Source organism: Lactuca virosa, chromosome 5, assembly GCF_052849685.1.
Source record: "Lactuca virosa cultivar CGN04683 chromosome 5, Lactuca_virosa_CGN04683_v6, whole genome shotgun sequence".
NCBI classification, from domain to species: domain Eukaryota; kingdom Viridiplantae; phylum Streptophyta; class Magnoliopsida; order Asterales; family Asteraceae; genus Lactuca; species Lactuca virosa.
Genome location: NC_136430.1, coordinates 271,277,026 through 271,303,846, shown reverse-complemented (window position 1 = coordinate 271,303,846; position 26,821 = coordinate 271,277,026). Strand labels below are relative to the sequence as shown.

At 37.3% G+C, this 26,821-nt stretch overlaps 1 protein-coding gene across 1 annotated transcript; it reads right to left on the bottom strand.

Moving 5' to 3' along the window:
- Positions 1 to 20,195: 20,195 nt before the first annotated feature.
- Positions 20,196 to 26,188, bottom strand: LOC145115164 (E3 ubiquitin-protein ligase XBAT32). Its single transcript, XM_079051381.1, has 10 exons — positions 25,145 to 26,188; positions 24,992 to 25,051; positions 24,822 to 24,893; positions 24,557 to 24,732; positions 24,317 to 24,477; positions 23,376 to 23,434; positions 23,231 to 23,277; positions 22,139 to 22,279; positions 21,927 to 22,015; positions 20,196 to 20,838 (listed from the first exon to the last, which is right to left on the bottom strand). Exons 1-10 carry the CDS (start codon positions 25,337 to 25,339, stop codon positions 20,363 to 20,365), a joined length of 1,476 nt encoding a protein of 491 aa, XP_078907507.1. The 5' UTR covers positions 25,340 to 26,188; the 3' UTR covers positions 20,196 to 20,362.
- Between the last annotated feature and the right edge of the window lie 633 nt (positions 26,189 to 26,821).

The window sequence follows — 26,821 nt, the reverse complement described above, 5'->3', positions numbered from 1 at the left end:
AGGGTACATTCTTTCCTTAGCTCTATTTTAATTGCAAGCATTGAAAATTTCATCACAATTGATATTGCTACGAATTTTGCTTAGGATTATTGCCCAATTATTGAAACTTTGGTTAAGATTGTTGAAATTTTTATTGAAAGTGTTGGAACCTTTATGGAGATTTTTGGAACATTGATTAGAATTGCTAAAAATTTGGTTGGTATTGCTTGAATTTGGTTGAAATTGTCTAAACATATCACCATATACAAGGATACCGACCTACCATGTCACTAAGTATATCACCATCCTAACTACCAGGATGCAAATCAATAAGCATATCATGCAATAAACCCAGATACAAATCCGAAATGGCCGACATTGGTGCCTTAGACCCTGTTGATATAGTGAGAAGAACTCACCTCACAAATGTCGAACTGTAGTGATAAGATCAAACTCTCAAATCATAGCCCCGAACTCCACCACCTATACTCATTATAGGACCACTTCCACAAATTCCCAATTTACTAAAATACCCCCAGAAGTCAAACTGGTCAACCCTTGACCCAACTCATCGAGTGCAGCTCACTTACTCGTCGAGTCCTTCCAGAACTCAAGAAATCATGAAAACCCTAGTTGACTCGCCGAGTTTCCAAACAAATCGTTGAGTCCATGCGTGTCCAAAAGCCGGGGAAACCCTAACTGATTCGTTGAGTCGTCTCACTGACTCGTCGAGTCCATGTAGAAACCCACAACGGCCAATCTTCATCCGACTCGTTGAGTTGACTATGTAACTCGTCGAGTCCCTTTAGTCCATTTCTCATTCAGACAACTTTAAGCTACCCCAAAGATCCAAATTGCAGATCTAACCTCCTAGGGCATGGTTTCCACGTAAAGTTGCAAACTTTACATACATGCATGGTCCTAAATGCCAAAACCAAGCTAAGGGAAAGGTTTAACCCAAGGAGAAAGGCCAAGGCTTGCTAAATCTGATAACTTTATGACTATAGGGACATCGAGGAGTCCAGATCTGAAGTTACAAGTTACAACTTCAGATCATGACCAGTACCCTAAATGCTCCACAAATATACCAAAAATGGCCTTAAACCCAAGAAAAAAGGGGATCTAATGCTAGAATGATTAAGGTAACAACTTGTTACCTTCAAATGGATGCGCAAACATTGTAGATGTTGGATCTACAAGCTCCTTCTCGTTCCAAGCTTCTCAACCTTTCAACTTCTTCAACAAAGTACACCAAAAGCACTCTTTTAGTCTCACAAGCTCAAGGAAACAACAAATAACGGTTAGGGTTTCTTCTTTGGGTAATGAAGTGGTAAGGGAGGCCACAAGAGGCTGATTAAGTTCTTTATATAGGGGGCAAACCCTAAAAATTAGGGTTTCATTTTCCAGCTCCTACTCGTCAAGTCGGGGTCCTACAACTCGTCAAGTAGGTTCGATAAATTATGCGGGCTGGCTTGACTTCTACACGACGAGTTGGGGCAACCACCTCGTCGAGTAGATCCAGGAATATGAGTATAAAACTTTAAATTTTTACCTGGGATTCGGTGTGTTACACAAACTTTGTCTCAATGAAGATGGGATTGTAATTAGAAATAAGGCTAGACTTGTGGCTTAAGGTTTCTGTCACATAGAAGGGTTAGACTATGATGAAACATTTGCTTCTATTGCCAGACTTGAAGCACTTCTCCTGTTTCTTGCTTTTGCTTCTTTCAAGAACTTCAAAGTATATCAAATGGACATCAAGACAGTCTTCTTACATGGAGATCTTCAAGAATAAGTTTTTCTAAAACAACCACTAGGATTTGAAAGTGAAGAGTTACCAAATCATGTGTATTGTCTTAATAAAGTTGTCTATGGTTTAAAGCAGGCACCTAGAGCATGGTATAATACATTGGCGAGCTACCTTCTTGCAAGTGGATACAAACGAGGAAATATTAACAACACTTTGTTCATGAAGCATTCAGGATCTCACATAATTATTGCTTAAGTATATGTTGATGATATCATTTTTGGATCCACTGATGAAAAGCTAAGTTTAGAATTCACAGAGATCATGGCTAAGAAGTTCAAGATAAGCATGATGGGTGAACTAACCTTTTTTTTGGGGGGTTTGCAGGTTAAAAAACAGACCGATGGAATTTTTGTTTATCAAGCTAAGTATATTGCAGATATGCTGAAGAAGTATGGTTTCTCTGATTGAAAGCCAACAAAGACCCTGATGTCCTCATTGGCGTCTATTGGCGCTAATCCAAATGGTGCTGATGTGAATGCAACTTTTTATCGAGGAATGATAAGCTCGTTGCTCTACCTTACTGCCAATCACCCTGATATTATTTTTGCTACTGTACTATGTGCTCGTTATCAAGCCAATCCTAAGGAATCTCATATTCTTGCTGTAAAAAAGGATTTTTTTTGTATTTAAAGTATACACCCAAACTTGGGTTATGGTATCCTCGTGATTCTAAGTTCAAGCTGGTGGGATACACTGATTCTGATCATGGTGGTTGTGACATTGATCGTCAAAGTAATTCAGGAGGAGCACAAATTCTAGGAGATATACTAGTAAGCCGGTCTAACAAAAAGCAGGCATCAGTGGCTTGTTTATCGTTGAAGCTAAATATGTAGCCATTGAAAGGTGTTGTGGTCAGATCCTATGGATTCAAAGTCAACTCTTAGATTATGGTCTAAACTTTTCAAAGACTCCCATCTACTATGACAACACCAGTACCATTCAGTGCAACATTCCAATACCAAGCACATTGACATCCATCATCATTTCATCAGGGACATAGTTTAGAAGGGAAAAGTAAAGTTGTTCTATATTCCATCCACTAATTAGTTGGCTAACATTTTCACAAAGGCATTGGACGAGAAGACTTTAAACAAATTGATTGCAGATCTTAGCATGTTTTCAATTGCTTAATTGTTTTCTAACATTTTTGATTTAACGTTGCTTATGCTTTCTTTCTCAAAAACCCAAAAACAAATGTTGCTTTTATTATGTTTACATATTTTTTACATAGTTTTCTTAAGCTTTGCTTCTATTATTTACAAGTATTCTCTCTTCACTCTTATTCATCTTTCAGGCCTATCTAAGATTTATCTACATCTCCTTCCTTCAGAGTTTTTAAGAACTAGAGTCATCCAGAAAGATCTAAATGTTCTTGGTGTTGAGAAAAAGAGTGGCATCATGTCTTCTTATTCTGGTGAATACCCTATTTCCTCCACTCACAGTTATGGATACAAAGTGAAACCGTCAATGCAATAAGTCTTGTTTTCATCTACTAACTCATAACCCAATAAAAACTCAAGTGCCCTCGTGTTGATTTTGAGGACATGATGGTTTCATGTATTTGAGTCGGTTAACTCTTTTGTTACAAAGAATGATCTATTCTTCTCTCTTGCTCTTGATGAATATGAAGCTTAGATTCCATCTACAACGTTTCAATGATAAATGGCTTCATCAATCTTGATTGATAGTGAAATGTATTGTGTACTGATGAGTTTATCTTTACTTGTGTTTTCTTTTATAGCCAGATTTGAAGGCAGATATCTCGAAGAAAGGAAATTAATTAATGAGTGGTTATTTCAAAAGATTTATCTTTGATGATGCTACGTAAAAGATTTTCTAAAAAGGCTATATAAAGAGCCTCTGAAAAAAGGTTGTATATTGTTTATCCTTGTTTGACTAACTCTTTGTTGTCACACCCTCGAACCAGATGGCGGAAACGTCCAAGGGCTCGCGTGACTATCAATTAAATACCATCACAATGAATATACATGAACAAACAAATACATCACCAACATTACATAGTACAACTGTCATTGTTCACATCAAGTACATTGTTTAAATATTACATATCCATAGCATAGATTGTTTGAGAGTCACAAAACATAACATCCTAACACACTTGGTAACTTTCTTCAGCTTATCTGTTACCTGAGAATACAAGTTGTTTTGAAAACGTCAACATATATAATGTTGGTGAGTTCATAAGCATGTTTGATTTAAAATTAGTTTGTATTGTTTGTAAAACCCAGAAAATCCGATATTTTCTGTACAAAAACTATTTTCGAAAAAGATGCGATGATCCCATAAGTGCATGTGTATGTGATTTCAAAGCAAGTAAAAGTGATTGATATTCAAAATTGATTATTGTGTTATAGTTGTTGTGTATAGGAGTGAATAATGTTGTTCCCCCGGAAAACCCGATGTTTTCCGATATAAATAGTATGATAGTTTTGTATTATTGTATCGTCACAATGAATGAATATGATTTCCCATGATTACTTAGATGTTATTGGATCTCTATATAAGTCGTTATAACCATGCATAATAATGACTAATTCGCATGTCTTGGCATTTTTCCAAACGCCGGTTTTGATCAAGATTTTGTCACTCTAGACTGTCCGAGTCTAACTGTAGTGAACAGCTCAGGTGTGGGGGAGTCACCCCTATGTTTACTTGAATAAAAGGTAAGCCTAACAGACGAAGAGAAGAGGGCAGCAGAGGCCTACTAATCATGTATGTTATTATAGGCTGTCGAGTATGCGACGGACACGTTAGCCCAGCACGCATATGATTGATTTGGACCTTACTAGCAATGCAAATGGGCCACTAAGGCCTAATAGCATGTAAAAGTCATTGAGGGTCCATTAGGCATGTAATTGGGTCACCGGAGGCCAATAACATGTGTGATTATATTGGGCCCAAATAGTCATGATATTGGGTCATGAAGGCCCAATAGCACGAATAGAAGATATTTGAGCTCAACCATTGAATCATTTATAATTCATTGGTCTTAAGTTCGGAATGTAGCTATTTTTTGTAAGCGAAATGTTTATTCGAAGTATTAAACCACTTTGACGTTTTATTTATAACGAAGCTTTGGTTATACGTGTATATATATATATATATATATATATATATATATATATATATATATATATATATATATATATATATATATATATATATATATATTAAAGCTACACCTTATGAACTTTATATTTTTAACCCAAAAATGTATAATTGTCGATTTGGTCCAAAAACATTTAGTTTGACCATTTCAACCCCTTTATCTATAAAAATGGCACTTTTAGTCCCTTTTTATGAAAATTGACATTTTTGGTCCTTAAACCATTTTTCTCGACATTTATGACCCAAAATTTATTTAAATCGTAATTTCAGTCCAAAACTATTGTATTTGTCATTTCCAGCCTTTATTTGTAAAAACTTTACAGTTTTGGCTCAATTTCCGTAAATTTTACAACTTTGACCTAAAATCAAAAACTTTGCATTTTTAGTCCAATTTGGTAATAAAATCATTTTAAACCCCTGAAACTTATTTATTTACGTTTTAGACTCGTACTTTTATGAATTTACAAATCCAGTCCCTAAAACTTCTCCATTTTCGCAAGTTTGGGCCCAAAATCCGTGAGGCCCAAATTTAAAGCCCATTAACTAAAATTTATGTTTTTGGCCATTTGAAAAGTATTATTTTCATAAGAATCAGCTTTTATATAAATAAATACCTTATAACCCTCATAAAACTGAAAATTATCAATTTTCAACCCAATCTTTGTTATTTTTGCAAAATGACACTTGTAAAGATCTTTGGCTTTGTTTTTCACTTATTAAAACTTAAGGACTCTTAGATCTGTGATATATGTTGTTTATTATGTTTTTGTTTATGATTCTTTCATACTTTTTCTATAGATCTCGAAATATCTCAAGTATTAACACATTATCACAACCAAAAACCAAAGAAATCACATATAACATGCAAACACTAATAGATCAACACATAATACTTGTATTCTCCCCCCAAAAACTAGTAAAAACTTAAAACAAGGGGGTATGAAAGCACCTTGTTTAGTTGTTCTCGGTTTGAAGAAGAATTGGAAGAGGTTGAGGTGATTCTCGGCCTTAGCAAGCTTCTTGAGAGGTCTTTGGGCTTAAATGGGTTCTAAGAAGCATGATCATGAATTTGGATGAGTTACGATGAGATTTTTGATGAAGTATAGAAGTTACGCCATGGATTCAAGTAAAGACTTACCAAGAATGATGATATTAATTGAAAAACTCCTTGAAGACACACACCAAGGCTCAAAAATTTAGAGAAAAGGGAAGAGTTCTTGAGAGTTTTCTTGTAAGAGTTTGATCAAGATGAAAATGGTGGTGGTGTGTGGTGCTCTCGGTCATAGATAAGGAGAGAGAGGGAAAGAAAGGGTGAGGTGATGTGCATGGATACCCTCCATGCAATAGTAAGGTGTCTCATGCACATAATTCACTTAATTTTCTTTTCTTTATTTTTATTTGCATATATATATATATATATATATATATATATATATATATATATATATATATATATATATTATATATGTGTGTGTGTGTGTATGTATATATGTATGAATGTGTGTATATATGTATATGTGTATGGGCCGATTCTTGTTGGGTTTTAAAAGGGAAGAATGGGTTACCTTGGGCCATTCTTTGGCTTTGTTCGAAAATATGGGGCCCAAGAATTTATTCTCGGTCCATTGGGCCCTTAAAGTGATTTACGACCCAATAAAGGTCCATAAGTGTAAATGGAAATAAATTTCGGCCCAATATGAGCCAATAGAGGTAAAATGATCTATTTTAGACCCATAAGGCCCAAAAGGTTAAGTCTCATGAGAGTGGGTCCAATTAGAGCCCATTTAATGGTTTTAAGCCCAAAATAGTCAAACTAGAAACTTATTGGTCCATTAGGCCCAATAAGGAAATCCTAGTCCATAATGGACTTAAATTGGGATTTGTAGGGTTCCCAATCTTTTGTTGACCATTTGAAGTGTTTGCATAGAGTGTTTGATGGAATTTTGTTGTCATTGAATAAACATCATGCATGCTTTCAAGTTTTAGTCACAAATGTCATCATTGTTAATGTTTACAAAAGCATTAGAATTCCTAGTTGTGACATTTGTTGTATTCTTATACTATTTATTATTTTGTATTGTACCATATTAAATGAATTGATAGTGAGGTTTTGATCCTAGACTGCAACTAAACTTTGTGATGCAAGGATCAAAAACATTTCTTGTTGATGAGTTACACTTGTTAATGATTCACACTGATTCCACCTCATCGTGACTGAAACAATCCATTCTTTCCTTTACCATGTTAACAAAACTTAACGATTCACTGTGATATAACACACACTAATAAAAGTTTGAAACTCTATGTCGACAGTTAGTCTATGTACCATATACTATCACACGCACCAACCCATTCTTGCCCTTATATTCTTCTTTAAAGCTTCATGATTCAGCGTAATGTATCATATACTGATGAGAGCTTGACAAATCTATGTCGATGGTTAAGCTAAAACACCAAAACTTATCACACGCATTCTATCATGCAACCCTGAGCAGATCCTTAGCCGTAATCTAGCATGCAATTCTCATATACTCATATTGTAACATCCGGATTCCCAGGTATATTATTTTATTCATTTATATTGAATTTTGGAGAGAGACTCGGCGAGTAGGAGCCCCGACTCGCCGAGTTGGATCGCGATTTGAGTGGTCTGATTAATGAGGGACTCGGCGAGTCCATGCATGGACTCGGCGAGTCCATGTATGGACTCGGCGAGTCCATGTATGGACTCGGCGAGTCCATGTATGGACTCGGCGAGTCCACGTTGTTTAATGAAACCCTAATCTCTCGGGTTTGCGCCCTATTTAAAGGCCCTTATGGCCGTCATTTGTGGCCACCGATCCATAGAGAGAAACCCTAGAGTGCTGGAGCATTTTGAGAGAGAAAAGAAGCCATTCTTGACCTTTGTGGTGTTGTTTAGCAAGAAGAAGGTGGTTCTAGCCAAGGGAAAGCATAGGAGGTTGCTATTCTGAGGATTTGAAGCTAAGATCATTTCATTTTAGGTATTACTTCGGCTATTCTTCTGTTTTAGGAAGAATATATGGTTTTAGGGTTTCTTGTGCCCTTGTTTAAGTTGATTTGAGGTCCAATTAGTCCCTTCTGGTGATGAGGCTTGGGATCTGGATCCATAGAGGTCCAGAGAGCCTTACTCATCAAGCTTTATGAAGAACAATGGAGGTCTTGACCTTGGGTTAAGGTATTTGGGGCTAAATCATCATATATGGTCATATGGATGTTGCATGTGCATCAAGATTGAGACTTTACGTGATTATAGTGGTTGGAAAGGCCAGATCTATGGATAAGAGGAACAGATCTGACCTCAGAAGGTCGTTTGAGTGTGAGCATGGCATGTACTCGCCGAGTCCATGAGAGGACTCGACGAGTTGACTCGGGTTGCCCCGCGACTCGCGATCTGTGACGACCCATGGAGTATAGGGTTGACTCAATGAGTCAAGAGAGGACCAGGGGCAAAGAGGACAGGCGTGTACTCGCCGAGTCACCTTAGTGCACTCGGCGAGTAGGGTCAACTGTGACCGTTGACTTTCGTTGACATTTAGGGTTTCGGTCAACAGTTGGACTTTTGAGTCTAAGAGGGGTAAAATGGTCTCTTACCCTTCTGAAGGATCATAGAAGGGGGTTTAATCTAGCTTTTGAGAGCCATTACTTATTGGGGATATTTTGTATGTGATTAGGCAGGGGCTAGATCATTAGATTCGTGTGCGAGATCATCTGAGATACGCAAGGTGAGTCTTCTCACTATACGTTACCTAGAGTGGTAATTATGTGTAGACCGGAGGGTCATGTATGCTATGTGTATGTATGAGATTATGTGTTTTGTGTATATGTATGCTATGTGTTATATAGACCGGACCGAAGGGTCCAACGAGTTATGACAAGACCGGAGGGTCCAACAAGCTACGGGACTGGAGGGTCCCGCTGAGACACATCGGACCGGAGGGTCGCATTGTAGCCTCGAGTGGCGTATTTGTTGCATGTGGTATTTTGGGGCACTCACTAAGCTTTTATGCTTACAGTTGTTGTGTGATGTGTTTCAGGTACTAGTGAGGATCGCGGGAAGGCGTCGGCATGATTTGTACACACACGAGGAGTTTCTTATTTATGATCTTGGGATATGATGTTATGATTTGAATATGTGAACAGTGGTGTTTTTATAACAATTATGGATGAAAATGTGTTTTATAAAATGTGAAAATTTGTTTCGAAAAATTTGGGTGTTACAAGTTGGTATCAGAGCCTTGGTTTGAGGGATTCGGGTGCATCTTCGGATGAATCTGAAATCAAACTGAGGAATTGAGAAAGTTTTCATGAAATAAACAGTTTTTCTAAAAGAGTAAACGATTTTGAGAAAGGCAGAAGGAAGAAGTGTGTACGATCAGCCAGCGCCCGATCGATGATTTCCCAAAATACCCTTACATTATGTGTTATGAGATATGTTATGATATGATATGCATGCTAGAGTAGGCTAGGTATTCATATTAGGACTAGAGTGGCCTGATTTGTGATGCCTTAGCCTAGGAAGGATTTTGCTGCTATTTGATGCTTGAGAGCGAGTAGGTAGCAGTGAGGAGCTGATGAGAGGTCTACCGAAGGGTAGCCTATGCCAGTGAGATATAGGGTACTTGTGATCTAGGATCCAAGGAGGAGGACTTAGGGTGAATACTGATGCGGTGTGGACGGTAGTATAGGGCCCGTACTACTGAAGACACCGAAGCAATGCGCACTCTAAGTAAGAATCCTTTGAGTACTAAGGAACAAGTAGGGTTGGGCGATCGAGTGCGAGCATACTCAATCGAGTCTCTGGTATCTTTGTGTTGTGTTTTAGAGACATCATGGTTGGTACACCACACATGCAGGAGAGCAGTGGTGTTAGCGATAATGAGATTCGCCGTATGATTCATGACAAGATGACCACGACGATCCGGAAGGCTAATCCGAAGGGTTCTGAGTAGAGGATTGAGAAATGATGACATGGTTTGAGTACCATGATAAGTAGCGGATTGAGAAATAATGACATTGTTCGAGTACCATGATAAGTAGCGGATTGAGAAGTGATGACATGGTTCGAGTGCCATGATGTGAGGTGGAATGAGAATAGGGAACATGGTTCGAGTACCATGATTCATAGCAGATCCAGAGGTGGCCACAAGGTTTGGGTACCATGGCATGTGGCGGTTAGTATTCCTGGTTTTTATCGGTTAATCCATGGGGATGGTCTAGACTGAGATCAGAGGTGAATGAGTATGGGGCCAGAGGTCCATGATGAACGAGTTTTATGGAGCATTCCTTGAAAGGGAAATCGAGTTAGCTCCGAGGGATTGTTGGGGAGATGCCAGTTGGAGTCGCAAGACTCAGGGATGAGTAGGAATGGTGCGTTATGGGAGAATATGGTATGGGCTGAGCGACCGGCCGAAGGTGGAGATGTCATTTTCTGTGACCTGAGCGGTGCTATTTCTGTTCCTGTGGGGAACATGAGGGGTATTGAGATTTTCGGTTTCCAAGGTTGGGGGCGAGCCCTGTGGGGTAGCGTTGGTTACGATCTTTCTTCAGAGTATTTTGGCAGTATGTCTGCCGAGAGGTAATGTTAGAGCATGAGCAGGTTTTCAGTGGGGACTGAGATGGTTGAGGACAAGGATACACCCTATTTGAGCATAGTAGAGCGTGTATTAGCTGCAGCGGCAGACGATCAAGAAGAGGGTATTGGGGCGGTGGCTCTTATTGTCTATGATGAGTATAGAGTGTGGTGATGAGGACTCCACTCTTACTACAACCCACGTGATGGAACGTTGGTTGAAGAGTCGAGGATGAGGAATGTGTTAGTTCGTTGTTTTCAGACTGAGAGTCAGGGTTGCAACTGGACAGTTGAGATGTCCGGTAGTGGGATGGTACGAGATTCTGAATGACTAGAGGCATTCATGATGAGAAGTTTATGAGGATTTCATCGGAGATTCGGGATATTTGGAATTGCTTGACCTCCATCGGGGAGATTATCGAGCATTGAGTATCACCTTCCAAGAGTAGGTGCGATATTATTGGTAAAAACAGTCTGTGGGTTAGATTGTTGGCGAACCAATTGGTGATGGTTTGAAACCGGAGTGGGGGAGGACCGGGTACTTTTGAGGAGATCAAACATTTGTTCAAGAGCGGTTAGAGAACCGGATAGAGAGGCCTGCGGTGCGGGTTCCTGAGACCAGGGTCATTGGTGGTCAAGGAGGGGTGCAGAGTGAGATAATGCATGTGGTACGTGTTTGAGAAAGGATGAGTTTCTCCACGGCAAGTGGCCGTTGGTCGGAGACCTTGTGGTGGATAGGAATCCTTCAAGGTTAGAATAGTGAAATTCGAGGTGGTTGGCTTGTGAGGTTAGTTCAGCGGTTGAGAATTTATGGTTCAGGGTATGGGCTATTATATACAGTATGGGAAGGGAAGAAGTTGATTGGGCAACCAACTTCAGGGTCGTTTTGAGTATTCTTGCATGAGTTTTGAGCAATAGGGAAGGAAGTTTCGGGTTGTCATCTTCGTGTTCTGAGTCGTTGGCAATTTCTCCGTGTTTTAATTTGGGAGATGGAGTATTCCGGGGGTTACAAGTGGCACGAGAGAAAGACCGGTTGCGAGATTCCGAGGAAGCAATGCGGTATCCGAAGTAGTGATGCTTAGCCTGAATGGGTGTGTGTGCACCTATCTATGCTGGGCCGCAGAGCATGAGTTAATGATCGTAGTGTGGCGTTGATCTGAGAATGAGTTGTGAAGTGGTAAGAGCTAGTGGGGTAAGACTGCTGAGAGCTGCAGTTAAATAAGTTAGTGCAAAGGGGTGTGGTGATACTACGAGGAGCTGTAGTATCCACCGGATAGCGAGGAGGGTGTTGTGATGCTACGGGGAGCCATAGTACTCGCTAGTTAGAGAGGAGGTTGTTGTGATGCTACGGGGAGTCGTAGTACTCACTAGTCAGAGAGGAGGTTGTTGTGATGCTATGGGGAGCCGTAGTACTCACTAGTCAGAGAGAGGGTGTTGTGATGCTACGGGGAGCCGTAGTACTCACTAGTCAGAGAAAGGGTGTTGTGATGCTACGGGGAGCCGTAGTACTCATTAGTCAGTAGGAGGTTGTTATGATACTATGGGGAGCCGTAGAACGCACTAGTTAGCGAGAGGCTGTTATGATAAAGCACTCTTGATCAGAGCATGACACAGAGGAGATGGTTGGATGTGGTGAAGGATTACGATTGTGAGATCCTGTACCACCCGGGCAAGGCTAACGTGTAGCCGATGCCCTGAGTCGTAGGGCAGAGAGTGCCCCTATACGAGATGTTTGTTTGAGATTGACAGTGATAACTCCGGTGTTGGAAACCATTCGAGGGGCCCAGGCTGAGGCCATTAGACCGGAGAACCGTAAAAGAGAGCGGGTTATCGGACAGGTATCGGAGTTCGTTACCGATAGTCGAGGACTTATGACCTTTCAGGGTCGGATTTGGGTACCGTTTGTGGGTGGAACGCGTACCATCTTGATGGAGGAGGCGCATAGATCGAGGTTTTCGATCCATCCCGGGGCCACTAAAATGTATTTGGACCTAAAGAGAGAGTATTGGTGGCCTTATATGAAGAGGGATGTTGCATGGTTCGTCGAGAGGTGTTTGACCTGTCGCAGGGTTAAGGCCGAGCACCAGAGACCGCATGGGAAGTTGCAACCGTTGGAGGTTCCCGAGTGGAAGTGGGAACAGATTACCATGGATTTTATCACCAAATTGCCGAGGACTGCTAGGGGCGTCGATGCAATTTGGGTGATTGTGGACAGGTTGACGAAGAGCGCTCATTTCCTTGCTATCAGTGAGAGCTCTTCCGCTGAGAGGTTGGCAGAGTTGTACATGAGGGAAGTGGTATCACGGCATGGAGTGCCGATCTCGATCGTCTCAGATCGAGATGTGCGTTTCACTTCCAGGTTCTAGAAGAAATTTCATGATGAATTAGGTACGAGGCTGCATTTCAGTACCGCATACCACCCTCAGACTGACGGACAGAGCGAGCGGACGATTCAGACGCTTGAGGACATGCTTCGAGCATGTGTATTGGACTTTGGAGGGAGTTGGGACACGTACTTACCCTTGGCTGAGTTTTCCTATAACAACAGCCATCATTCGAGCATTGGTATGCCACCCTTTAAGCTGTTGTAGGGAAGGAGGTGTCGGAATCCCATTTGCTAGGGAGAAGTAGGGCAACGTGTGATGGGTAACACTGAGATAGTACTTCAGACGACCGAGCAGATTCAGCAGGTCCAGCAGAGGTTGTTGACGGCTCAGAGTCGTCAGAAAAGCTACGCAGACAAGCGTCGCTCGGAGCTCGAGTTTCAAGTAGGTGACTTCGTACTCCTGAAGGTATCTCCTTGGAAAGGAGTGATCCGATTCAGGAAGAGAGGCAAATTGGGGCCTCGGTATATTGGTCCTTTCAGGGAGATCGCCAGGGTGGGCAGAGTAGCGTATCGTTTGGAGCTACCTGCGGAGTTGAGTCAGATTCATGATACCTTCCACGTATCTCAGTTGAGGAAGTGTATCGTCGATGAGTCGGCAGTGGTTCCCCTAGAGGACATTCAGGTGGATGCAAGCCTGAACTATGTTGAGAGGCCGATCGCGATCCGGGATAGGAGGATCAAGATTTTGAGAAACAAGGAGGTGTCATTGGTTCAGGTCCAGTGGCAACATCGGAAGGGGTCCGAGTTGTCTTGGGAGTCGGAGTTAGAGATGCGTGAGCAGTACCCAGAGTTATTTGCTGAGAGAGACTTCGAGGGCGAAGTCTGATTCTAGTGGGGGAGAATTATAACATCCGGATTCCCAGGTATATTATTTTATTCATTTATATTGAATTTTGGAGAGAGACTCGGCGAGTAGGAGCCCCGACTCGCCGAGTTGGATCGCGATTTGAGTGGTCTGATTAATGAGGGACTCGGCGAGTCCATGCATGGACTCGGCGAGTCCACGCTGTTTAATGAAACCCTAATCTCTCGGGTTTGCGCCCTATTTAAAGGCCCTTATGGCCGTCATTTGTGGCCACCAGTCCATAGAGAGAAACCCTAGAGTGCTGGAGCGTTTTGAGAGAGAAAAGAAGCCATTCTTGACCTTTGTGGTGTTGTTTAGCAAGAAGAAGGTGGTTCTAGCCAAGGGAAAGCAAAGGAGGTTGCTATTCTGAGGATTTGCAGCTAAGATCATTTCGTTTGAGGTATTACTTCGGCTCTTCTTCTGTTTTAGGAAGAATATACGGTTTTAGGGTTTCTTGTGCCCTTGTTTAAGTTGATTTGAGGTCCAATTAGTCCCTTCTGGTGATGAGGCTTGGGATCTGGATCCATAGAGGTCCAGAGAGCCTTACTCATCAAGCTTTATGAAGAACAATGGAGGTCTTGACCTTAGGTTAAGGTATTTGGGGCTAAATTATCATATATGGTCATATGGATGTTGCATGTGCATCAAGATTGAGACTTTACATGATTATAGTGGTTGGAAAGGCCAGATCCATGGATTAGAGGAATAGATCTGACCTCAGAAGGTCGTTTGAGTGTGAGCATGGCATGTACTCGCCGAGTCCATGAGAGGACTCGACGAGTTGAGTCGGGTTGCTCCGCGACTCGCGATCTGTGACGACCCGTGGAGTATAGGGTTGACTCAGTGAGTCAAGAGAGGACCAGGGGCGAAGAGGACAGACGTGTACTCGCCGAGTCACCTTAGTGCACTCGGCGAGTAGGGTCAACTGTGACCGTTGACTTTCGTTGACTTTTAGGGTTTTGGTCAACAGTTGGACTTTTGAGTCTAGGAGGGGTAAAATGGTCTTTTACCCTTCTGAAGGATCATAGAAGGGGGTTTAATCTAGCCTTTGAGAGCCATTACTTATTGAGGATATTTTGTATGTGATTAGGCGGGGGCTAGATCAGTAGATTCGTGTGCGAGATCATCCGAGATACCCAAGGTGAGTCTTCTCACTATACGTTACCTAGAGTGGTAATTATGTGTAGAGCGGAGGGTCATGTATGCTATGTGTATGTATGAGATTATGTGTTTTGTGTATATGTATGATGTGTGTTATATAGACCAGACCGAAGGGTCCAACGAGTTATGACCGGACCGGAGGGTCCAACGAGCTACGGGACTGGAGGGTCCCGCTGAGACACATCGGACCGGAGGGTCGCATTGTAGCCTCGAGTGGCGTATTTGTTGCATGTGGTATTTTGGGGAACTCACTAAGCTTTTATGCTTACAGTTGTTGTGTGATGTGTTTCAGGTACTAGTGAGGATCGCGGGAAGGCGCCGGCATGATTTGTACACACACGAGGAGTTTCTATGTTATGATCTTGGGATATGATGGTATGATTTGAATATGTGAACAATGGTGTTTTTATAACAATTATGGATGAAAATGTTTTTTATAAAATGTGAAAATTTGTTTCCAAAAATTTGGGTGTTACACATATCCAAACACAAATCACAAAACATGTATGAGTATTTTGGTAAATACTTACTTAAGCTCGGCCGATTGTACGCATCACACCCCTTTTCTTCTATAAGACTCCCTTTTAAAAAATCATTTTTTTTAAAAGTTTTACCAATTCTTCAGTTCAAGTCCAGACACACTCGAGAGGGTGTTCGAATCCCTCAAACCAAGGCTCTGATACCAACATGTAACGTCCTATAAATACTAAGTAAATTTTTTTTAAGTAAATCAATACCACCAGACATTTATTCCAAAACCCATCAAAGTGTGATAATGTATAGAATAGTTATCAGAGTACAAATCATATCATAAAATGCGGAAAACTTTTAGATGTGATGCAATCACGTCAAGATCTTCCCTTTGGAACCGGAAGTAGCTAAAACATAAACGTAAAAGGTAAGCACAAAGCTTAGTGAGTTCCCCAAAATACTGCATACCATACATACATATCAGCTCGAAACTATAACGGGTCTATTTCACCCTCGAGTCTATTTCACCCCCGAGTTTATATCATTTAAATCGGTATTTTTCAACCAAACGGGTCTATTTCACCCCATGTATATTTCACCCCTGAGTCTATTTCAACTCAATCGGTATTTTTCAACTGAACAGGTCTATTTCACCCCACATACATATAACATACATGCATACATGCATACAGCAAGAGTCATAAAGACAACAAGCACATACGACACCTAGTGTCTTACAGTATAGTGAGAAAACTCACCTCAACTGATAGTCAGATAAACCTCACACTCGAGTTGTTGCTACAAAAACTAAACATATCCAAAACAACCCTAATTAACAATTAAGGTGATAATTCATAATTAATGGTCCATTACATACTTTCTCTCTCTAGGGTAAAAGACATTTTACCCTTCCAAGTCTAGACCCTTCTAAACATGACCTAATGTCCTAAAGTGACCAAACATGCCTTCTGGTGCTACGCCATGCGTACACCATGCCTCTACGCCCCACATAGAGGGCTTAGCAAACGCCTATTTTATGCACCGTAGACGCTGATAACTCCATTTTCCATTTTAGCTCTTAATGCGTAAAGAAAACCCATATACATCTTAGATCTGGTCCTAATAAATGTTAGAGTGATAAAGTTCCTGACTTTATGCATTTGCATGGTTTAATGGAGCATAAGACCAAACCCTAGTTGCATATCATCCTCTAATGACCTCAAACCCTTGCATGGTTGAAAGAGAGCAACCAAGATCCCATTTTTATGACATGTAAACCTCAGAAACAACAAGAAATGATAATCTTAAGATCTAGAGTAGCTCTTACTCATAAGAACCAAAATCATGGGACTAGAAGCATGCAAACCAACAAGTTAACCTAGATCTAACCCAACGAATCATAAAGGTGAGAACTTTATACCTTATATAGTTGGCAAATGAGATGAAAGCTCTGGATCATCAAGCTTGAGCCACACGAATCCATGATGATAGACTTCTCCTACTTCAAAATGCACCAAAAACACTCAAAAGGCTCAAAACAAGCTCACAAGGGATTAGGGTTTCAAAATGAAGTTTTGGGAGAGTAGAGGTTGAGTATGGAGAGGGCCATAAGGGAGTTAAGGTCCTTAAATAGGGCCACAACCCAAAAATTTAGGGTTTGGATACTACGCACCTACCCCCTGTATAGGGACCTGGTATGCCCTGCGTAGGGCATTAAGCCCCCGCATCTATACTCCTTCCTACGTCATGCGTAGAAGGCACCCTACGCCCCGTGTAAGACCATTTTTGCAAGAAAAATTATAATTAAACTCTAAAGGAAAATGAATGGGAAACAGGTGTTACATATTCCTTCAAAATATGTAATTTTCATATATATATATATATATATATATATATATATATATATATATATATATATATATATATATATATATATATATATATATATATATATTTGCACGCTTAGTTTCGATATAGAAAAGTGTACGACATTACCACTCAAAGGTTAGTTGGCTTAAAATAATTTAAATTTTCATATGAAGCACTAAAGTACGATTAGTGGGGGTTCATGTGTCTTAAAACGATACGTTAGACATTATGCTTTTAGTATTAATATGAAACAAGATGAATTTGACATTCCCAAATAAATAATAAACACATACATAGTCATTCGTGGGAGAATGTCGAAAAATAATCCATTAATCTCGCCATCAACCTATTTTGTAATGCTTTTAAGTGTTAGGAACAATTATATTATGTATTGTAAAATTTTCCATAATAACATGACCTGTCACCAGAATTAAATTCATATAGTATGACATATATGATATTTTGTTTATAATTTAAGGAACTAAATATATGTAGGTCTATAACTTACCCATAAGGTGTAATTTGATCAATTAAACACACAATTATAAGAGAAACATATGAGTGGAATTCCAGTTTTTTCACTCCTCGAACATAAATTCACTCTCTGTACATAAACACCATAAGCATGTGTGTGTTATTCATCCATCAGATTGGCCTATAAGACACCATTACGGAAAATGAAAAAGAATAATGAGATTATCATCTTCAAAATCAAGGGGATACCGTCTTCTCAAATTAGGAGTTCTTCATTTGTGTCGAGATTTATCAAGTTTATGTTGAATTGACCTTGTGATTATTCCTATTAATTCAAAATACTCAACTGCTAAACTGCCATATATAAAATAAAGGTAACATTTTGAAATATTTCATGGAGCTATCGGCTATGTACCATTTTAGTGCTTAAATTTTTTTATCCCATTTCAATCATTGAATTATTTGATTTTGTTTCGATTTATTTTTATAAGCTATAGTCGGTATCACTAGATTTTTTAGAACGGCTAACACACACATCCACTAAATTTACTCATAAATCTACACATGTTGTCCGGCATATAATTTGAACCCTCAAGGCCTCAACCAGATGTCTTTTCAATACACCTGATATCACTACGCTACAAGCCATTTAGTTGGTATCACGAGATGTGTCTTATTTTCTAAAGAGGATACTATTGAAATGGCCCTTGTTGTTATTTGAAAATTACAATCATCGTCCCTAAAATGTTTTTAACATTTGAACCTTTAAGTGAAATGAGCGCACATCGCCCCACTTCCTTCCCTTACATATTCTCTATAAACAATAAATCTATTAATTTCGTCAACATCTATGAAATCTATCAACAACGTACATACCAAGCAAACTAATTCACCACCGGTGGCATCATCACGAACCACTTCCACACATCTTTAATGTATCATATGGATTCAATAGATTCAATAGGTATTATCGGGTGAATAAATAGAGTGTGTAGGCTTGTATTTGAGTTGGGTGACAAAGATCACTAAGCAAAATTAGTCTGTCATTCACCATACCAAGAGTTATACATTCAACATGCAAGAAAAGTTGTATGTCTAGTGTTGGCTTGAAAGATATAAACACATGGATAATTTCTACAATTTACTTTAATAGTTATGTATAAAAAACAGAAGAATTTTGCAAAATAATAATAATAATAATAATAATAATAATAATAATAATAATAATAATAATAATAATAATAATAATAATAAATATAAAATAATAATAATAATAATAATAATAATACCAGGGACCAAACTCAGAACAAATTACAAAATTAGGGACCAAAATTATGAGAAAGCAATCGTAAAGACCATTTTTATAATTTATTTTACAAGTGAAACCAACAGTATCTTGTAAAAAGGACCAAATCAAAACAAAATCAAATACTTCAATGACTGAAATAGAATAAAAGAAATTATGGTACAAATTAGGAAATGGCCAAATAGTTTTATGGAGTATTTCAACTTTTTCCCCAGAATAAAATTGGGACAACTTTATCTACAGATTTGGAGAAATGTCATGTATGCATTAATGCATATGGTTCGGAACATATTCAACACAATGTTGAATGTCCCTTATCCATTAGTTTGGTGGGAGATGGGTCAGAGTAGACCTGATAAATAATCTTTGTATACATGTTTGTATACTTGTCAAACATTAATTAACATAACAAAAATTATAAAATGTGTCTTGAGCATCAAATACGAACACGACATGTTACAAATTCATGTGATACGTGAAATGACACAGATATACATGTTTTTAATTGTGTTACATGAAAACACGAAAAAAAAATTACACGAATTCCCACATTTCACTTGAAAGACATGAATTTGTATATATGTGTTTATACATATCATGTGTCAACATGAATTTGTTTGTATGTGTTTGTACATGTCACATGCCAACATGAAGAAACACAAATTTTCATGAATATATGTGTTTATATGTATCACGTGACGATATGATTTTGTTTCGTATTTTAGACATGTTTAAACAGGTAAATTTGTGTTTAACACATATAAGACAGGAAACACGAATTCAAAACACATGTCAACACCAATAAACGTGAAACACGAATTTCTAAAACAGCTATATAAAAAATATGTTTCGTGTTGATGTCATATATCAAATTTTCTAGGTCTATATGCCACAAATCTTGCATTAAATATACTCCCAATTCCCAAATATGCTAAGGCGTACTCTGAATTTTCCTCCAACCCCAACTCATATTGCATCGAATTGGGTCATCCTAGAATTGTTTTTTTATCATGCATCCTATAATCACAATTAATAAGAGTTACGAAAAAATAGAATCACAAGGTATTACCATGAGTTCTAAAAAGATCCCATCTTATAGTTTTCTTTAGATATTTCATCAAAAACAATCACCAAAACATTCAAAAAAAAACTAAACACATAATCTACCATTTCAAATGATACCAAACCAAATTCAATCACATCAATAAATTATCATCATTAACAATAATCACAAATAGGCAACTTCACCTCCAACTTTACCCAACAACAAATCATCAAAAACCAAACCAAAAACCTTGATATTCATTCAAAAAACCAAAAAACAAAAACATCAAACACATTTCTTAGAATCCAGCAGTAGTTTCTACAGATTGATTCAAAGAACACAACCACGATCTTCTCCCTTCTGAATTCGATCTCCTAAAACTCGATCTTGTATATGATCGAACCAATGAAGGGCTAGTATCTGATCCACCCATGCAAAGACTAGAACTCAGTTTCATTGATGGAAACTTTTGGCAGCTGAAAGACCGAAGTGGTGAAGGAAACTCGGGTTTACATAGTGGAGTTGTATCAAGTGCCATGTCATCATTGTCTTCTGTTAATGAAGTGCATGTGAAAAATGATAGTGGTAAGCTTGTTCGTGGCATCCCAAGGAGTGGTTTGGTGGCCGGAAGTTTTTTGAATGATACGATTCCTTGGCGGCAGAGTGGGCACGGGATGGACCCTGGCGGCCTTTGGGTGGTGGTGGTGGTGGTGGCGGCGGTGATTGTGGAACAAAGATATAATGCACATCGTGTGCAGAATTCGTGACAACAACCTGTGTTTATGAAATTTTTTGGAATTTTTAGTCTTTGTATATGACGTGGCGCAAGTTTTTGCTGATGTGGACATGTGGTATTTGTAAATTTGAAATATTCTTAATCTTTATATATGACGTGGCTTATTTTTTTGCTGATGTGGACATGTGGCATTTGTAAATTTAAGAAATTTGAAATTCTTATGATGTGGCTCGATTTTTGTTAATGTTTACATGTGGCATTTGGATTTTATGAAATTTTGAAATTTTTAAGCTTTATATACGACGTGGCGCAAAGTTTTTGCTGATGTGGACATGTGGCATTTGTATTTATGAAATTTTGAAATTCTTAACTTTACATTTGACGTGGCTCGATTTTTTGCTGATGTGGATTTGTATTTATGAAATTTTGAAATTCTTAATCTTTATGTATGATGTGGTGCAAGTTTTTGCTGATGTGGACACGTGGCATTTGTAAAATTATTGAAATAATATAGTTGTGTTGTGTCATTGCCACATCATTAGTAAGTGCATCAACAATAGGAAAGCTTTTTAGTGGAAGTTGTTCGTTAAAAAGCCTTAAATAAAAAAAAAGCTCATTAATATCTTTTATGAATTCTTTATATAAGTTGTCAATTTATAATTGGTTTGAAAAAATATGGGACCCACACAGTAACTGAAAAAGCTCATGTGAAAGAGCTTGTTAATTAACAAGCAACATGAAAATGAAAAAGCTCCGCTTATAGCTTTTTCAAAATTGGGTTAATGACATAAAAGCCCTTAAATTTGTCAGAAATGTTCAATTTTACCCTTTTGCATATTTTTGTTTCGTTAAAGCCAGAAGTTTGCAACTTTTTTTTAAAATTTTACCCTTTTGTGTATTTCTAGTTCAATAAAGCCCTTAAGTTTTGCATAAATGTTCGGTTTTTGCCCTTTTTTGTACTTCATTAAAGCCTTCAAGTCAGACAGAAATGTTCGGTTTTAATGAAACAAAAATACAAAAAAGGATAAAAACCAAACATTTCTACCAAACTTAAGGGCATTTACGTCATTATCCCTTTCCAATTTTCAAGACCTTTTTATGTTAAAAAGCTAAAAACAAAAATTACCTTCTGAAGCAACTGCACATTTGTTTTCCAAACAAACAGCACAAGGATCCGCACACGTGGAAATGGAATCGTGACTCCATCCACACTCTCTATAAAAAGAAGAAGAATCAAGATTCAAGATCCATGAAATTAGGTCAAGGGTTTGACTTTTTAAATTCAACAAGACTTTTAAAAAAAAATTAAAAAAAAAAAAAAAAAGGAATTAGTTTAACCTTGCAATCTTGACAACACTCATAAGAGGAAGACACAAGTATGGAGAATGAGGAATCGGTTGATGTTGTTGTGGTTGTTCGGTCAACACTTCCTCTAGCCAGTCTCTATGCCATGATTGAGCAACAGCTAAAGGTGTCCATCTAAAAAAAGTCAAAATATTTATTTATTTATTTATTTAAAAAAAAAAAAAAGAAACATAACAAAAACTTATCGAAAACAATGGAAATTGGTACATAAGAAAGATTAAATCCAAGAAATGAAACGTACTTTCGTGTATTTTTTTACACCTTTGTACAGAAGAAAAATTAACTAGGAAAAATTTTGGGTTAATCTCATAAAAGACCTTATATTTTGGGGTTTTTTTTTCTGAAAAAGACCTTGTATTTTTTTCATTTTTTCCGAACAAACCTTCAAATTTTGTCCTTTTTTTCCGAAAAGGATTAATCTAAAAAAAAACTTATATTTTGTGTTTTTTTTTTCCGGATTAGACCTCAAATTTATTTTTTGTCTGAAAAAAACCTTGTATTTTTTCATTTTTCCTGATTTGGCCCTTTTAGTCATTTTTTGCCAAAACAATTTGTAAAAAATGTGAGGGTTTTTTCGAGAAAAACTAAAAAAGTTGTGGGTTTGTTTGGAAGCATTTAGAAGGTTGAAGGTTTTTTTCAGAAAAAAATACAAAGTTGAAGGCATTTTCGGAAAAAATAAAAAAATACAATGTCTTTTTCAGGCAAAAAATAAATTTGAGGTTTAATCCAGAAAAAACACAAAATATAAGGTTTTTTTTAGATTAACCCTTCCGAAAAAAAAAACCTTCACTTTTTTAGTTTTTCCGAAAAAACACTCACATTTTACAAGTTTTTTTCGAAAAAAAAAAACAACTAAAAGGGCCAGATCGGAAAAAATATAAAAATACAAGGCCTTTTTTAGAAAAAAAAAATTAAGTTGAAGTTTAATCCGAAAAAAACACAAAATATAAGGTCTTTATGAGATTAACACTGAATTTTTCAAAGTACAATGTCTTCAAAAGGAAAAAAAAATCAAAATACAAAACCTTAACTAGAAAAATAAAAATAAAAATAAAAAATACATACCCTTTCGCATTTTCAGCAGCTAAAGAAGCTCCCTTAGCTATCAGAATCTAAAAACACATATCAATTAATCAGTCAAAGATATTGCATCATCAATAAAATCACATTAAAAAAAATAATAATAATAAAAATAAATAAATAAAATTACTTGACAACATTGTGCATTTCCACCACAAGCAGCATAATGAAGGGGTGTGCTTCCTGCACCTGAGAAACAACTTTTCATCAATTTTAAATACATAAAATAGCAACGTACTTTCATTTCATCCTATTACTTTCATAAAAGACCTTGTATTTTTTCATTTTTACCGAAAAACCCCTCAACTTTGTCTTTTTTTTTTCTGACAAAAACCTTCAACCTTCTAACTGTTTCCGAAAAAACCCTCTGACTCTTTTATTTTTCTCCGAAAAAACCCTCAACTTTGTCTTTTTTTTCTGAAAAAAATCCTTCAACCTTCTAACTGTTTCCGAAAATACCCTCAACTTTTTTATTTTATTCCGAAAAAGCCTCATGTTTAAAAGTTTTTTCGGGAAAAAAATGACTAAAAGGGCCAGATTGAAAAAAACGAAAAAATGCAAGGTGTTTTTCAGGAAAAAAATAAAGTTGAGATTTAATTCGTCAAAAACACAAAATATAACGTCTTTTATGAGATTGACCCTGAATACTAGATCTTGCAAATTATAATGTCATAACAAAAAAAAGGTTAATCTCAAAAAAGACCTTATATTTTGTGTTTTTTGCGGATTAAACCTTAACTTTATTTTTTCCCTGAAAAAACCTTGTATTTTTTAAATTTTTTCCAAAAAAGCCCTCAACTTTGTTCTTTTTTCCGAAAAAAAAAGCCTTAAACTTCTAAATGCTTCCAAATAAACCCTCAACTTTTTTAGTTTTTCTCGAAAAAAATCTCACATTTTACAATTTTTTTTTGGAAAAAACACAAAATATAACGTCTTTTTTAAGATTAACCCAAAATATAACGTCTTCCAAATACAATTTTTTTTGGAAAAAACAAAACTAGAATGTTATATTTAACAAAGGTATTGCTATTTCTTTCATCTAATTATATTCCAACATAAAAAAAAAATTACCAATCAAATCAATTGTAGTTCCATCTTCAACAGTGACTTCATTAACAGAAGCCCCTAAATCAATGAGCAATTGTAAACTATCAACATGTCCATTTAATGCTGCCATATGAAGAGCAGTTACACCTCCATCAGCAGCTCTATTAATCGTCTTATAAACCGATCTATTTATCAACAAATCCAAAAATTCAAATCCCATAAACAAAAAAACAAAAAGTCATAAAGATTTCTTATAAAACATACCCTTCATCCAATTCTGACACAAACTCTTCCATTCTTGATTTTCTATTCACAATTTCAAGAAAATTGGAAACACTTGGGATATAATCAGCATGAAGAATTCGAATACATCTTGAATGTCCATTTAGAGCAGCTAAGTGGAGTGCAGTTCCTCCATTTAGATAATCGGCTTTGTGGATCTGAATTTAATCATTTAATTTGTTACCTTGAAAATTGAAATATGTTTTTTAGGAAATATTAAACATAAATGTGTTACTTGAATACATACATTTGCTTTGTAAAGAATCAGAGTTAAAACAACCTCCCAATGACCATATTGACAAGCTTGCATCAAAGCAGTCTGTTCAACAACAAACACATGATATAATCTTGATATTATTATATATATTAAATTATTAATATGATCTTTGTAGAGATGATTAATAGATTAATCCTAACCTGTCCACGATAGTTCCTGAGATTGATATCAACTCCAGATTCGATCAAGAGAGAAACAATCTAAAGCCAAAAAGAAAGGGAAATTTTTATCGATATCCGTAATTGAATGTATAGATTTTTACGAGATTAAAGAAAATAGAAAGAAATTGATACCTCATGGTGGCCTTGAGCTGCAGAGTAATGGAGGGGGGAATTCCGAACACCAAAAGTGGAATATCGAGCAAGTCTAGGGTTATATTCAAGCAAAGCTTTGGCTTCTTGAACATCGCCATCTCTTGCAGCGGAAACAAGGCGTTCTCCAGATGCAGAGCACCCAAAGGAATTCCCCATAAGGTTAAAGAACCTCATCGATTGTTCTTAACGGAAATTACTACAGCTCCAGAAGGAATCGATGAAAAAAGAAACTCGATGTGTTCTTCATTATTTTGTAGAACAGCTAATGTGATTTAATATGAGTTCTTGAAAGAATGCGATGTTGAATAATGGAAATGGCATGATCAGGGGGCGTTTGTGTGTTTTTTGATGAGATTTGGGCAAGTTTCTGTTGAATTTCCGAGCTAAAAGACGAATAATTGATTTCAAATATACGTGGTATGATCAAACAGTTGTCGATCAGAATCTTTACCGACTTTTGGTGTTGTTGAAGGAAACGATCGCACCGAAAATCTATGAAGATTAGTTACAGAAATGGAATATATACGGATTGGATTGAGTATGGTAGTGAGTGCATCTACCTAAAATCCGAATTTTCGTCGAATATCGAAACTAATGAACAAATTTACAAAACCCCGATTGGCAAGTTATCCAAAGTTGAAAAGATTCCAACCCAAAATCCCAAATTTCTTAAGAATACCCAATTGTATGAAGAATTTGACACAGAACCCTCTTCTGGATTGCCCTGAAATGGAAATAACTCGATCCTCGGGTCAGGATTTTCCGTAAAACTCAGATGTTTTGGAGAAAAAAGAGAACAAAGATTGAAATGTGTATTTGGAGATGGGATTACCGAATTTTGCGGAAAATATATAAAGATTAGCGAGGGATTTTATCGAAGATCACGAAATCAAACAAATATTGCAGGTGCTAGGATGTGGCGATCATAATGAAAGAGGTCATGGATTTGAGAAATTGGGATCAAAATAACAGAAAGACGGTGGTGACCCACCAGAGGTTCGATGGGACGATTGAGGTGCTTTCATAATTAATACTCCTAACCTAATTTATCACTACTGGTAATTTCATTGATTGTTGAATCAAATTGTCGGTTGTAGTAATCAATAAACTGTAAATGTCAAAGAAAAAAAAAAGTTACATTGAAAAACTTTTAGAAATATTTTAGTTTTTGGTCGATTTTTTTTTTTTACGGTTATTCTTGTGATTTTATTTTATTTTTTATGTTAATCCCTAATAGACATAAAATAATTAATTATTTTTGTCATATTTTTTAAACTTGTTTTAGTTATTATTTAGCCAAGACTAAACCGCACAAATAATGTCCGTGATTTGCTGAAAATTATCACTTTGGTCGAAAAATGTTTGGACTAGCACCACAAGTCCAAAGTTTTCATTTTGTTGCGAGTTTGGTCCGTACTTTAAACTTTTTTATAATGACGATTTTACCTTTTTTTTTGTTTTTTCAATTTTTTATTTATTTAAATATTTTTATGATTAAAAAAATATCTCTCTCTCTCTCTCTCACACACACACACACAAAACCCCAAAGAACACTGAATCAGTGGAACACCACCATCACCTTCAATTGCATCGATGAAATCTATAGCCCATCATCTCCCATGTTTTCCCTCCACACATACCTTTTGTCTCCGGTAG